This window comes from Vanessa atalanta, chromosome 5 (genome assembly GCF_905147765.1).
Source record: "Vanessa atalanta chromosome 5, ilVanAtal1.2, whole genome shotgun sequence".
Taxonomy (NCBI): Eukaryota; Metazoa; Arthropoda; class Insecta; order Lepidoptera; family Nymphalidae; genus Vanessa; species Vanessa atalanta.
The window spans coordinates 13,257,135-13,273,003 of record NC_061875.1 but is presented as its reverse complement, the minus strand read 5'-3'; the positions used below and the strand labels follow the sequence as shown (position 1 = coordinate 13,273,003).

The 15,869-nt window shown below is 31.3% G+C and overlaps 1 protein-coding gene across 1 annotated transcript in view; it reads right to left on the bottom strand.

Annotated features, from left to right (window-relative positions):
- LOC125064415 (neuropeptide FF receptor 2-like) overlaps window positions 1-15,869 on the bottom strand; it is a 68,620-nt gene that overhangs the window by 17,750 nt on the left and 35,001 nt on the right. The window contains exons 2-4 of the mRNA XM_047671407.1: window positions 12,914-13,056; window positions 9,051-9,277; window positions 8,119-8,221 (exon numbers count right to left, since the gene is read on the bottom strand). Of these exons, the coding sequence (XP_047527363.1) occupies window positions 8,119-8,221; window positions 9,051-9,277; window positions 12,914-13,056 (473 nt within the window). The remainder of the gene's footprint in view (window positions 1-8,118; window positions 8,222-9,050; window positions 9,278-12,913; window positions 13,057-15,869) is intronic.

Genomic DNA, 15,869 nt, shown 5'->3' with positions numbered 1-15,869 from the left:
ACGAATGTCATCGGTTGAAATATATGTAATTACTTTAAGAACTTACTACGTATGACATACCTGTCAATTTTAAAATTAACCTATGATGCTAAGCAATGATCATTCGTGTATCCTGTGAACGCTGTAATTATTAAATATTCTTATCATATTTAAACATATTGTGATGGCAATCTGCGGTGAATTTTGAGTTTAATCTCACATTGTACCTCTATTATAATGGTAGTACTGAACTATTATCTAATATTATAACATAAACTAACATAGGTTGAAAACTGACAAACAAAGAATTAAAGTATTTAGTTCTTTATTTGTCTAGATATATTTTCAAAGCTAAAAACGCGTCCAAAATTAATGGCTAACAAAAGGGTAGTAAAATATAAAATAATTAAAATTAAAATGTATGTAAAAATATTCTTAAATATTCTGATTTTGAATCATAAGTGTACATTATTCTTTTATTATATTGAATTTAAAGTCGTAATTCTTAATACGTTACCTACGTAACGTATTTACATCACGTGACCTAAAACACAAGCCGCCATGGTATGACGTCATATAGGCAAAAACTGTCAAATATATCTATCAACTTTCATAGTAATTGTAAGTTACAATCAACTTTATTTTATACATATACGGAAAAAAGGGCAAAAAATTCTTAGACTTTATTACTTATATTTACATGATCCTCACATAAATTTATCGACTTTCAGTTGTTAAGGATCTCGTTTTGCATGTTTCAACCAAACTTTCCTCATTTCAATATTATCTGTCACTTTGATAAACAACTTTTCTGGAGATTTAATGCTAGTATTTGTACAACAAGACACTACACACCAACGATAGCAATTGTAATTCATTATTTTCCCAAAAAACACCAAATATTCACAGCGGTTAACGTTAAGTAAGTGCCGGCTACAATACGAGACTGTTGTTTTTACCAATATGACGTCACCAAAATGACAATGCGTTTTTGCGGGAATAAAACGAAGGAAAAGGAGGTTTAAAATTTTATTTTATTTTATGCCAAGAAAGCTAAAATTTTTTTTGTGGCGTTTTATTAGAACAATTAACAATTTGAAGTACTATTTCAAACATAGTAGAATACCCTATTGGCCACTAAGTACAGGCACACTAGTAAAATAGCATGACTTTTGTTGAGTGTCAAGCGTAACTGTCAACCAAGATAATAAAATTGGCTCGTATGTTATAGTTGAGTAATTTTGAAAGCGCGACACTATCTAGACATATAAATGATATATGTATAAAATATATTAATACAAATATATTCCTTTTGTTGGAGCAGAATCTTGTCAATTGTAACAGAATAGTGTTGTGTGTCATTTTGATCAAAGAGGTGCTAATGGATATTGTACTCTTTCTTTGTCGGCAATTTCAGTATTACTCGGTAATAATAAAAGGTAAACAAATATACATACAAAATATACATATAAGAAGTTATAAATTGTGTTTAATTAAATATTTATATTATAATCCGCCAAAAATTTTCACCTATACAATAATTTAGAGGACTTTTATTAAATTAAGTATTACTCAAATATTTATGAGTGAATAATAGTGAATGGGTTTTTTTTATTTAAGTATTAGGTTTAGTTATTAATATTGTAGATATTTGTATGTAAGCTTACGGTTGCACTTCTCAGATTGGATTATCTGGAAGAGAAGGATAATTAAACATAAAACCACCTTGTCAAAAGCAGCTATTTGTCCTTAGTGTTGCAAGTTATGGTGTACAATGAACTCATTCATAATAATATTTCCTTATGTATTTTATATAGTTACTACAAGGAGTACAACCCCTTCTGACGTCATTGCGCTGCCAATGGTAACTAGGGTATTTTATCTATTCTGCCTGTATTTAAACTGGCTCACTAAGCCCTAAAACGTAGTAAACAGCAAAATAAATCATTTGTATGGCGATATCCATAACATTATGTAATATTTTGTGATGGTGTTGTAGGCCACTATATAATAAAACATCATTGTAAATTACATGTGACAACAAACTTAACGAGCCTTAACGATCGCTTGAAGCGATGAGTAGACCAAAAATGACAAAGCGCAAACCAAGATTAATATCCAAAGTGCCGATACAATCTGATATTAAAAATACTAACAAAAAATTGCCATCGCGGGACGTTCGTTAAATGTGAAAAATCTAAACTGAGGATTATTAAAAGAATTTATAATTATTCAATTATTTTGTTTGACTGGGATATGGTGCACCTTGTGGTAAGTGGCCACTACCGCGATTAGACATGAGCGAGGTAAGAAATTTTAATCATTCTTATGTAAGGATGTGGATTGCGCTACCAACCTTGGGAACTGAGTTAATATGTCCCTGTAGTTACTCTAGCTCACTCACCCTTCAAACCGGAACACAACAATACAAAGCATAGCTGCTTAGCGTTGGAATATATATTGTGGTGGTAACAACCTACTTGGGCTTGCGCACAGCCCTACCACCAAGTAACATGAATATCAGATGGCAGAGTGACGGCATAGAAGAGCATCATGCCGTTTGCCGTCACAGTACATCAGTCTTGCACCTATAAATGTTTCGAAACAATACCAATCACTTACTAAACAATTTGTTATATTCAGTCAATATTTTTAAAGAATACAAGAAATAAAATATCATATTCCTCACACATATGAAACTCCGTCATATTGCCTCATTTTTATATGCAAATATTTCATTTTACGTACAGAAAATCGAAATTGCAATTTAACGGGGTGATGCTGCTAGCATTCTTGTCGCCGTTTCACGCGATCAAAATTTCTATATATTTATTTAATTTCTCAATTAAAATAACTCTCATCTCTATATAAAAATATGTATTTAGGCAGTTTTTATTACTAAAATCAATTTCAGGATAATATCAGCGTTCGTTCTGATGATATAAAAACTACTCGATTCTGATACATAACGACTTCCTTTGAAGATTGAATCTACTCAAAGGAACACATAATGGAACGTATTGATAACGATTTTATATACAATACATTATTTTAAAAAGGGTATAATGTTTGCTTTTGTTATAAAACCGAGTAACTATTTTAACTTTACCAGTCACTTAATATAAATCTTGTTATTTAATAAAAACGTTTATACTTTTACTGTTTTTCGCGCTTACCCTAGCGTTTTTTGGGGTTTGGTCGTTAGGCTTAGTCTATCTCCTGCCTTGGAGTACAAGTGTGCTTCATACGAAATTTTATCAAATTCTGTTCAGTAATTTGGCCGTGAAAGAGCAACAGATAGACAGACGAACAGTTGCTCGTACTTTCGTATTTGCCTGGAAGTCAACAAGTATTGTATTATGACGACCTACGTGGTCGAGTAGTGTGTACACCGGTTTTCATGAGTACGCCACTCCGAGGTCCCGGGTTCGATTCCCGGCCGAGTCGATGTCGAAAAAGTTCATTACTTTTCTATGTTGTCTTGGGTCTGGGTGTTTGTGGTACCATCGTTACTTCTGATTTCCATAACACAAGTGCTTTAGCTACTTACATTGGGATCAGAGTAATGTATGTGATGTTGTCCAATATTTATTTATTATTATTAACTCCACGCATATAGCGTATAATCTTGTATCGAATAATGATTTCTTTAGTAATGTATTTTTTACAAATGATTTTAATTTAACAGTGACTATTCCTACTTTGTTAAAAACATTCCGAAGAGAGTCTCTAGCTGCAAGATTATAAATAGACCGGATTGCTCTCTTTTGTAAAATAAAAACAGATTCATTATCTGTAGCATTAACCCAAAGTAATATGCCATATGACATAATAATGTCACATATTTAAATATATCAATAATGTGAAAATAACAAAAATATACAAGACGAGCGTTATCAATATCAATTACTTGCCTAAATTTTCTAACCGCGTATGCTGCGGAGCTAAGCATTCCTGTCAGGGACGATAAATGAGGACTCCACTGAAGTTTGGAATCCAATGCTATTACCAAAAACACCGTATTATCGGTTACATCAAGACGGCCACCATTTAAGGATAGATTATAATTTTGCTTTCTAGCATTGGGTAGGTTAAAAACTACACATTTAGTTTATTGAGCATTCAAAACTAAATTATTCACTGTTAACCAATCTTGTATCTGTGATAATGCACCGTTCACATCGTCATAATCAGTTTTTTTCCTGTCATCCTTAAAAATAAGTGAAGTATTGTCAGCAAACAACACTATATCACAAATACCTTTAACATAAAAAGGAAGATCATTTATATATACTAAAAATAGAAAGGGACCCAAAATTGATCCTTGTGGAACACCCACTTTTAACGTAGATCCAGAAGACTTTATACCATTAATGAAAACATGCTGGAATCTTTGACTTAAATATGAAGCAATGAGATCAAGAACTTTACTTTTAATCCAGTAGTATTTGAGATTATAAATATGTTTAAGAAGTGCTATTCCTGCATTACTTATCGAGTGACTTCTTGTAAAACCGAATTGCTCACTATGGAAAATAGTATTTGTACCGAAATGGACGAGAAATTGATTTAAAATATTTTACTTAATAATAAAACTTTACTACATTTTAACAAGTTAGGAAAGAAACCCGTGTCAACTCTTGTTAAAATCTACTGCTATATACGGAGCAATACCGTATATGATGTTATTAATAAACTTTACCGAAATGCCCCATATGTCGTTAGTTCTTTTAGTATTGAGTATTTCAAATACTTTTATGATATATCATGCAGAAACTATATTAAATGAAAAATCAATAACGCATTTAGAAACATTATTATTTAATAATTTAGCTGCATCTTATGTAGATGATTTTAAATGAAATGTTATTTTATTAGGTAGGTATGTTATTAAAAACTGACCATAGTAGTCGGAAGTTAAATTATTTAGTACTGGTACTTCATATATTTAACAGTCACAAAAGATATTGTCAATATACGTAGAAGTATCGTTGGTTACTCGTGTCAGTTCATTAACTCTGTGCGTTAGATTAAATGACTTAAACAAGGTGACTAACCGAAGACTCAATGAAGTTTCCTTTAATAAGTCGACGTTAAAGTCACCATTTACTATGACATATTTATTACTTTTAAATATATTTTTAAGAGTATCCTCCATAGTGGTATCCTCTAATGTACTGCGGAAATTCAACGCAGGATAGTTCGATAGTACGTTCGATAGAGAGAGCCACAATATCTTTTCGAGATTTACAAACTATAACATTCCGTTCTAATATTAATGAACTACCACGAATAGCATTCTCTCTGTACTTGACAGTTTAAAGCTATTAAAGCTGGGATATTAAATATGTCAAAACTTTTTATTCAATGCTCTGTGAAACAAAATACATGAGTTTTATAACACTCCGAAAATAATTTTATTTCATGAACTTCGCCACCTATATATTTTCACCCTGTATATTTTCATGTATAATATTTAAGTAGTGTATAGATTTTGTCATTTTATTTAGTTTAAACTATGAATTTTAATATCTTTACTTCAGTGTTAGTATAAATAAGATTATTATTTTTATTATACATACGATCCTTGGTAACATTACACATAAAATAATTATTAATATTGCAAGCAATTAGGTTACCAATTTGTCTTCTGGTTTTTATTTGTAGATACATAATACCCTCTGTCAACTTAAAGCTATATATGAATTTATTAATGTAGAAAATTATTTTAGCATAGTATATTATTGCCTTACTTATCTTTAATTAATAAAAAAATGGAAGGTGAGGAATAATTTCATCCGACACATGCGGGTACTCTTATGATCTTTTTCTTTTCAGATAGGCACGATTTGAAATGTACACACAAATTAAGCCCCTGTAAATTCAATGGCACCCGGGTTTGAACCCTCAATTTTCGGTTCAATTCCGGTGGCCATCTCGGCTTAGAGTCACTAACTTTTTCATTATTTCGCCAATCGTTTGGGAATGTTTCTATCGTCTCTCCTATCTGAAGAACAAGCGATGTTATCGGCTCTAACCTAATTTCATCCAAAGCGTAATAGCGTTATGAAAACTTGATTAAATTTTTCGTTTAATTTAATTTACATTTTTTTATAATCGGCATCAAACGTTCCTGAATATTACTTTTCCATTTTACTGAACAATTATTTACATTAAGGCACTGACTTGGTTCACTCAGCCGGAACGCAACAAAATTAAGTATTTGTAGGTAGAATATGATGAGCAGTACCTAATAAACATTATAGATTAATTTTTGCGTTGTCCTGTTTCAATGACAAGGTGCTAGTAAAAAAGTTTTTACTTTTGTATCATTTCTGATTATACCGTATATTCTTATTTCTAGTGCATTTATTAATTAATTTTTGATACTATTTTAAAACAAACACGTTTAAAGCTTTAATATTTAAATAATTGAATACTTTTTTTGCTATTTAGTGCACTAATTCAATTTAAAATAAATAATTCAATACAATTTAAGTAATACTTTAACGACTAAGCTAGTTCTTAGAATTATTTGATGTAAATCATTTACTCACTATTCGATTACAAAATAAAATAAAATAAAACTCCTTAAAGAAAAGAAAGAAAAATCAACAAGTGTATACACAAGATGTTTCTCAAACTCAAACGCAAAATGTCAAGCAAAGTTAAACGCTTAGTAATATTAAATAGAAGAAGGGAAGTAATTAAACTTGACTCGAATGTTCTGAAAGAATCTTTTCAGTTCCAAGTCGTTTATTGTGCCCTGAAGTTGCTAGAGAACGTACTTAGTTAGACGGATTGCGGGGCTCAGTAGCACTGCATAAAATAGCATTATGTTTCTTCTATATTATGGTAGTTTAAAAAGTAAAACTGTTTTTCTATACAATCTATACTAATATTAAAAAAACTAGACTAGTTTGTTTGGTTTAACGTGCCTAATCAGGAACTACTGGCTTAATTGGAAAAAATATTTCAGTCTTACATAGGCTTTTTATCGAGGAAGGCTATAAAGGTTATATTATCATCACGCTACGACAAATAGAAGCAAAATCGTCTATCACAGAATTTGTAATATAGCTGTGCAAAGTCGGGACGAGTAGCTAGTTACATGAATACTTATTGAACATGAACCATTGGAAAATATTAAAAAGGTATCAAGTTTAAAACATACATGCCTTTTTAACTGAAGTTAGGAGCTACCGTTTGTTATTGAAATAGCTTTACTGAGTCGTTCGATAATCATAACCCCCAAGTTACCATAAATTCCTTGAAATATTTGCCATTTTAGTGACATAATGCTATCATCAGTACCACTGCTATTATTATTTATCAAACTTTTTATACAATAAAAATGGCTCTTGCCACCATCGACGTTTCTGTTCTTACTGTGCCCCGTGGAATTAGCCGTGATGATGGTAAGAGAGCTGAAGGACTGACATTGGTTCCCTGGGAACGAGGACGGGCCTATTGTGGGACGCTACATTCTTTGACACGCTGGCCCCGTCTCATATTCGAGAAACAATGTTAAAAGTCGGAGCCGAAAAAGCTAAAGCGAACAAACGATCCAAATATTTTTGTCTTATTCCAAATTATTTTTTTGTCTCATTTGCTGTTGTTGAAACACTTGGACGTTGGAGTAGTAGTAAAGTTTTTTGCTTCATTAAAAGTCGCTCTTTTTGTCGTGTTAACGCCGTATTGCTTAAAATTGCTTCGAAAAAAAAACCATTATTTCTCGTAAAAAATTTTCCTAAGTGATAGACATATACCATAGCGGAGTTTATGGAAGACCTTTTTAATGTACTGAAGTACATTATTTTGATCTATCTTGTAGGTTTCAGCCAGCGTTTGCAATGTAAGCGCAAAAAATGTGTTTATTTATGACATCGCTTCAGAAACCTCAGAAAATTAACAGTGTTTCCCTACTATATTGTGCATGTAATATACATGTAAACCTTCCTCTTGAATCAATCTATCTATTATAAAATATCGCATCAAAATCCTTTGTCTAATTTGAAAGATCTAAGCATAGATAGTGATAGACAGCGGTAAGCGACTTAAAAAATCCAAATTATAATTTCAGTAAGGACATTTGTTGCAAATAAATGAGTTAATTTTAATAATATATAAGCAGCTTACCAGGTATCGCATACACTAAAGTGAAGCTGAAAGTTCCAAACTGTTTCCGAGTTTCTTGACTCGGCCACTCTTCTGTGCAGAAATGTACATCCTTAGTTTCTATCTGAAACAATAAAAGTTTAAATGACGTGTAAAAAAGTGAGAAATAAATCGCCTGCTGCTTGTTTTTTTATTACATGTATTGGAAAATTTTATATATGTTAAAGGGATCTTTATTTCCGAATCAATGGTAATTTTAACCTTACTATCATTAAATAAATAATTTGTGCTTTGAATAAAATAAGTGGAAGGAAGAAAAGCGAGAGCGGAATGTGATTTACGGTAAAAACTTTAAACCTAATTTCACGAAAAGTAACATTCTGGCGCTTAGGCTTTTCTCACTTTTCACTGAGTAAAATATTCCTTATTTAAGTAGGTGCTTAGTTGCACATTTTAATCATCGTGATATTACAGTAAAATTTAATAGTAAGCTACCATTGGTTAGTAATACATTACGTTCGTAAGTTATCCTACAGGATTTACCAACAAGAACCACAGTTCTCTGTTTAACTCTTTACAAATACTTGATAAATATATACATTGGCCGTAATTTAGTGAAACTTTAATGTGATAATAATATACCTCCGATATATGTTTGCCATCTGATGGCGAGGTGTCACCACCCCACTTAGACACTGATACTGTAAGAAATTCTATTCCATAATTAACCAATGTGCCACCAAACTTGAGAACTAATCTGTTACATCTCTTGTGCCTTTACTTATGCTGACTAACTCACCTATCAAATCGGAACACAACAATACTCAGTATTACTGATTGGCGGTAAAATACCTGATAAATAATTGTCACTACCCAGGCGAGCATACATTTCAAATACATTTGGAACATATATTTATTACTACTTTACAAAATAAATCTTAAATAAACCGTACCGAAATATTCTTATAAGCCTTAGATATAACAGGCACTGACTCCTTCCTCACGCACGCCACTATTAACAGCGGTATGAAGATAAGCAATGCTGCGATCCACAGAAGTGCTAACAGCATCAGCGCTTGCCGACGTCCCGGCGGTCGGAGGCGTGGTTCTGGAGAAATGGATAGCCAGCGATCCACTGACATCGCTGTCAAAGTGAACACACTAGCAGCCACGGCTACACCTGCGGGAATAAATTGTTTGACAGTATTTTCACACTGGAGAACACGAAGTAAAGGCGAACCCTTAAATTCACAAAATAATTAATAATTCAGATGAAATGTTATTTTGTTTGCACAAATTATTTATTGAAAGGTAAAATTACAGCAAATAATTATTTTTGTCACAAAGATATTATGTAAATTATACAATGTATAACAAAAATATAAATAGTAAAATAACGACGATAAGTAAATAATTTCTATATTATATACAGGGCTAAATTGGTAATTCGACGAAGGTATTCCCGCTAGGTGCCATATGCATTATGCAAAAGTGAACCATTTTTTAGTTCTCACGTATTTTAGCTTTTTTCAAAATATATAAAAAACGCGAGCCGAAATACGATATTATTTCAATATTTGAGTTTTTTCTTCATAAAAATCCCTTAAAAACAAAAAAGAGACGTTGTTAAACTTGTCTTACATATTGTTTTAAAAACATTACCGTTTTCTGAACCCTGTATATTTTTTGTTTTAAAACCCAGGCAGGCACCACTGAAATTTCATGTGCTTAATTTGTGTTTATAATTCATCTCGTGCTCGGCGGTGAAGGAAAACATCGTGAGGAAACCTGCATGTGTCTAATTTCAACGAAATTCAGCCACATGTGTATTCCACCAACCCGCATTGGAGCAGCGTGGTGGAATATGCTCCAAACCTTCTCCTCAAAGGAGAGGAGGCCTTTATCCCAGCAGTGGGACATTTACGGGCTGCTTATGTTTATGTTTTTATGTTTAAAAAGTATTTTAATACTATTTGAATTATATTTATCTATTAGATTTTTTTCAAACCATATCAATATTTGTAGGTAACTGTAACTCTAATTCGCGTATGGAGCGACCACCACACTGGTTACTATCGCTAAGCAGAAATAACCTGCAACCCCGTTTGAATAGTGAATAGGTCAGTCTAAATACAAGTACAAGAACAAAATCGGTGTAAGGAATATTTTAGAGATTTATATTAATATTGAAAATGATTATTTATATATTCTCTATCACGAAAATTACTTTAAATAATAATATAAGCAAACATTTTACGTAGTCTATTATAACACGTTGTAGGTGGCGCTGCGAAAAGACCCAAATTAAATGAAGTTTTACTTATTGCATAATTAATAATTTTTTTTACAGTAACAAAATATTTTGATGATAAACGCATACGATTAGATCATTATCACTTCAAACACTAATTTAATCGATTACAAACATAACATACAAACGTGGAAACTCTATAGTTTGACAAATTAAACGAATAAATACAATAAATGTTATTTCAGCGTTAGCGGTACAATTACTGCATAGCAATTCAATTAATGCCAATCAAAATAAGTGTAAGTTGCTCTGTCAAAGAATTAATCAACGCTTTTCAATAGAATATTCAATTGAATTTATGCACAGAATGGAACTAACGTTTCAATTATTATTAATACGTTAGCAAATTAATGTTTTTTTCTCGTCTCGTGTTATAATAACAATGTTTTACTAACTATTTTATTGCTATTCAACTTGTCAAATTTTAAAAGGAGGTTCATGTATTGATTTATTTTTATTTAGAATTTATATTTAAAAAATTTATTGACTGTCAAATTTAAAAAATGCTGTTTTAATATATAATTTTATGTCACAAAACTATAATCGTTTTCTTTATTAATTTTCACAAAAATATTTCTTAACAAACAATTATGTGTAAAATATAAGGAAATATGTTAATTTTAACATGAAAAATATATCAGTGAGAAATTAAAAACTATGTGTTATTGTTTACGAAATGACGTTTGAATCTCAAAAGCTATTTTGTAAGTAATATAAACTAATTCGTATCAAATTACCAATGATTTTGATTTCTTTCAACATCAGAAACGGAAGTAAATTTTATTTAATTAAATTAATCATTGTAAACAATGATTCCAAAGTGTTCACAAAAGTCTAATTGAATAGAGTACGTTTCATTTTTTACCCAAATCAAACCGCAGAATATGGTCTTATAACGTCAGAAAGTTATATACGATAGTAGCTCTTATAAGCGTAGCTTTTAATGGATTCAAACATCAATATAGTTTGTGAACGTAAGTTGGTTTTCAATATTTAACGACAGATGTCCGAAGCGAGTTGTAATGGAATAGTACTACCATTCGTTTATTACGAGTAAGTCTCAATTTCATTTGTTGACAAAAAAAAAAAAAATTGTAATTCTGTACAATTCGAATTGTAATTACTTATTTCGTATTTACTAAATTATTATATATGTACATATATATATATATACATGTATACGCAGCATTCTCAATAAACATAAGAAAAACATTATGAATTTTTCCATTTTTTTTTTCATTTGTTAAGCTGTATTTTACACAAAACTCAGAAAATTGAAATTAAAATGTTAATTAAAGCAAATAATGTAGTACCAACTGTTAAAAAAAATATTTGGACGTTATTTTTATACAAACGCAAGTCAGAATATTCTGCTCTTTTATAAAATTTTAAATAAGTTCATTCGGCTCTTTATGTTATTCTTGATATAATAAATTAAATTAACAGACAAATTCAAAATATATAACAATTTCATAAATAAGTTTCATGCAAGTCTCCTTGATCTTGCAAAAGGTAAATATAATAAAAAAAGTTCCTTTGTTTAGTACATAAAAATGTGCTACGAACCCTCATAAGTCACGAACAAAACAGAAGTTGTTAAGTAATCGAAAAATCTCTCCATTATAAAGGTTTAGCGAAAGTTTTCTTGAAGCTTTATTCTATTGCAAAAAAAAACCCCGAGAAGTTATTAAGCAGTCAAAATATGGCACCGGTTTTATTTCGAAGTTTTCGAATTCGATATTATGCTTGAAATACAATGCATGAGTAGTTACTAACTCTAGTTAAAATACATAGTTCTACATATTTTTTTTTTTTAATAAATGTAATATAAGTATGGGTTATGATAGTTCTTATGTATGAAAGTAAATAAACTCCTACTGTTTATGCAAATAAACTAATGTATAAATAACAAGTTATTTTTGGTCAGCTATATCACCCACTAGCACGGATTTTATAATGTAAATATAATTATTAAAACTTAGTATGAGTTGTGTTTTAATATTTGCCGTGTATCAAATAAAGGACTTAGCTCAGTGACTTACAAAGTATATCTTCAGCTCTTATTCGCTGCCTTGTTGGTTTCAGCTCAATAATTGCATAGTTAGCTCAATAGTTTTAATTTTTTTTTATTGTTTATACTATTTTACTCTGAGATGTTTTTTTCCAAGAATAATTTCAAAAGCCAACTTGGCCCAATGAGAAGAACGCGTGAAGAAAGACGCGCATTTTAACCGATGAATGCGGGTCCAAACGCAGGCAAAACTTAATGAATTTTCATGTACTTAATTTGAGTTTGTCATTCAACTCGTACTTGGGGGTTAAGGACAACATCGCGAGAAAACCTTCACGTGACTGATTTCAATAAAATTCTGCCAAATGTATATCCACTAAGCCGCATTGGCCCAGTGTAGTAGAATACATTCCAAACCTTTTCCTCAAATGGAGAGAAAGTTAGAGTGGCAGTGGGACATTTACAGACTGTTACTAATGGCATCTTCATCGTACCTTGTATGTAGTTCACAATTTTGCAGACCGTTTCCCCGTAGAACCATACGAGAGTAATGGCCTTGCTGAGCTGGATCGGCATACAGACTCCTGTCACCAGAAGATCCGCTGCTGATAGGTTCACTAAGAAGATGTTGGTCACACTGTCAACAAAGTTAAATATTAATAATATTTAAATAAAAAATCAGGAATGTTAAACGCTTATCGTGTTTATTGAATTAAAGAACACACTTAATATGCATGCACGCGTACAAAAGCGGACACGCTCGCACTAACGCAAGATCGCACGTAAGAAACGGATCTTATATCAACCATGTAAGCTTGCAGTGTGCTATTTATATGCTAAATTTCTATTTCCTTTTCGACCCATGATTGATTGTAAAATCCACCAGGAATCCTGAATTTTGGATAACTTTTTGTCACATATGTAGGTATATCATATATTCCGCGTGTACTGTATTCCAATTCTATTCCAACTGTGTATACTCTATTCCAACCTCAATAAGAGGAGTAAAGCCAAATAAAGAACATTTGACAGCAAATTGACGAAATATCATTGGTCGAAAGCTTGAATTATTATTTATGATATTCACTAAGGACTTGTGAAAAAATGTCGTTCTGAACGTCGACGAAACTGTTATCGGAATCTTGGAAGTAATATATAAGTAGTTAAGGTGAAATAGTGTTGTGTTATTAATAAAGATATTTTATTCATAAACTCTCTGGCTGATTTATTAACGAATCGCATGAAATAAGTAAATCTAATGTTTGTTTATCTTTTTTCCTACTTCCATTGGAATAGGCTATAGAATACGTTATACAAATAAAATAAATAAAGAACTTATGCCACCATTCTTCTCCATAGCAGATTGGTGAATTTCAGAATTTCGTTGAAATTAGATACATTCAGGTTTTCTCATGATCTTTTCCTTCACCACCGAATATAAGATGATATGATGGTCTCATCTTCTCATCTTATATTCACATTAACACAAGTTAAGCACATGAAAATTCACCAGTGCTTGACTTAGTATGCACGTAATCATCGGCTAGATGACTAAGTGCGTGCCTCAGAAAACACATGTTCCAGTAATCTCTCCGAATGTATTGGATTGTCGTCCCATTTCATTTGCGTGTGCTCGCCCACATGTGTGTACAAATAGAACTTAAATAACTTTGCAGTTACTTCCTTTACCGGCGGCTTTGGCCGAAATTTATTAATATTACATCGTATTGAATATTGCTTTCTTTTATACAATACTGATATTCGATTAGAAATTATAAAATAAGCACTGGTTTTATACTGAAAAAGTTTATATCCGAAAAGGCAAACGAATCTCATAATGTGTAAACAAAATTTACATTTTAATTATAATCAGAAATTTTTTTGTGATGCTTCTAACTTATCTGTTTAAATAGCTAATAAACTCTTTAAATATATTCACTAACAAAGGGAATAAAAGATCTTAATTAGGTTGTTGCCATATTTAATTTATGTCTAGCTTAGCTTAATGAAGAAATAAATGGACTTTAAACGAATTCCATTTTTCGTGTATTTAGAAATAGCGTAAATAGATCTATATGACCACGGTCAGACCTACTGTCCTATATGGATCAGAGTGTTGGGCCACTAAAGGGATGAATGAAAGACAACTGACTTTAGTGGAGATGAGAATGTTGAGAGGAATGTGTGGTATTACGCGAATGGATAGAGTAAGGAATGAGTACATAAGAGGAAGATTGAAAGTGGCACCGGTAACCGAGAAGTAATGTGGATACCGGTGATGTGGACACCATGATATGGGCATGTTATATGGAGGAATGAGGACCATGTTGTGAGGAAGGTCTTGAGCATGAACGTGAATGGATATAGAGTAAGAACAAAGAATCAATGGATGGATTGCGTGAAAGACGTTATGGCTTGAAAGAATATGACGTCAGACAGAGAAGAAGTTAAAAAGAAGACATAGTGTGCCAACCCTACATAAAATAAGGATACGGGCAGGGGGATGATGATGATAGAGATAAAATATATAACTTAAAGTATTAGAGTTAATAAGAGTTAAACCTTTTTTAGAATATTGCTTCAATATCTTTATGACGTACCCTAAAAACATGAATAGGTTAGGTTAATGCATTAAATATTAAAATTTTTTGGGCGCTATTTTTTCTAATTCCATTAATTTATTAGCTTTTTCTCCAATTTAAATTTAAGATAAGTAAGAAAATCCATATAATTAAAAAAGAAGACCAGTAATATATAAAACTATAATAACAGCGTCACTTTGTCTATTGTTCATTTAGGAATATTTCGTAGATCAACTAATATAGGTCTAATTAATAATTCGAAGGCTGGTTATTATAAAGGAACTCGAGCTTAAATATAGTCGTCACTTACAATAGATTCATTACATTTTATAGGATCAAACAATATTTTCCCGGTTTGTAATAAAAACACGAATAACATGATTTTCTTTCAAAATGAAATAAATAATAGTTCAACGACGACGATCTGCACTTATAAGTCTGAACGGAAATAAATCCGCAATATAGAATTAAGAGTAACTACTGAATTTATTTTCTGTTCTCGATAGGATCCATATGAGTGCACTTGTAACTTAATTACTCGTAGAAGTCTATTTGAATAAAAATATTATGAATTGATTTAATTTAATATAAAAAGTTGAAGCAAACTCGAAGCCTTTAATTTTACCCATAATGGAATATTATAAAATGTTAGGTTATTTTGGAACATGATTTAAGAGAAGATGTGTCGTTATGTAACAAAGTGATGATATTTGTAAGGGACTGATTGGTCTCGTGCGGGTAGACATATCGTTTACATTAGATAAGTGATCTTACTTTCCACCGGTGTAAGTATTACGAGCCGCTTCTCAATAAATCCTGTCACATAATCGTCCCCATAAAATAAACGTCACTTACAAAAAATATATTT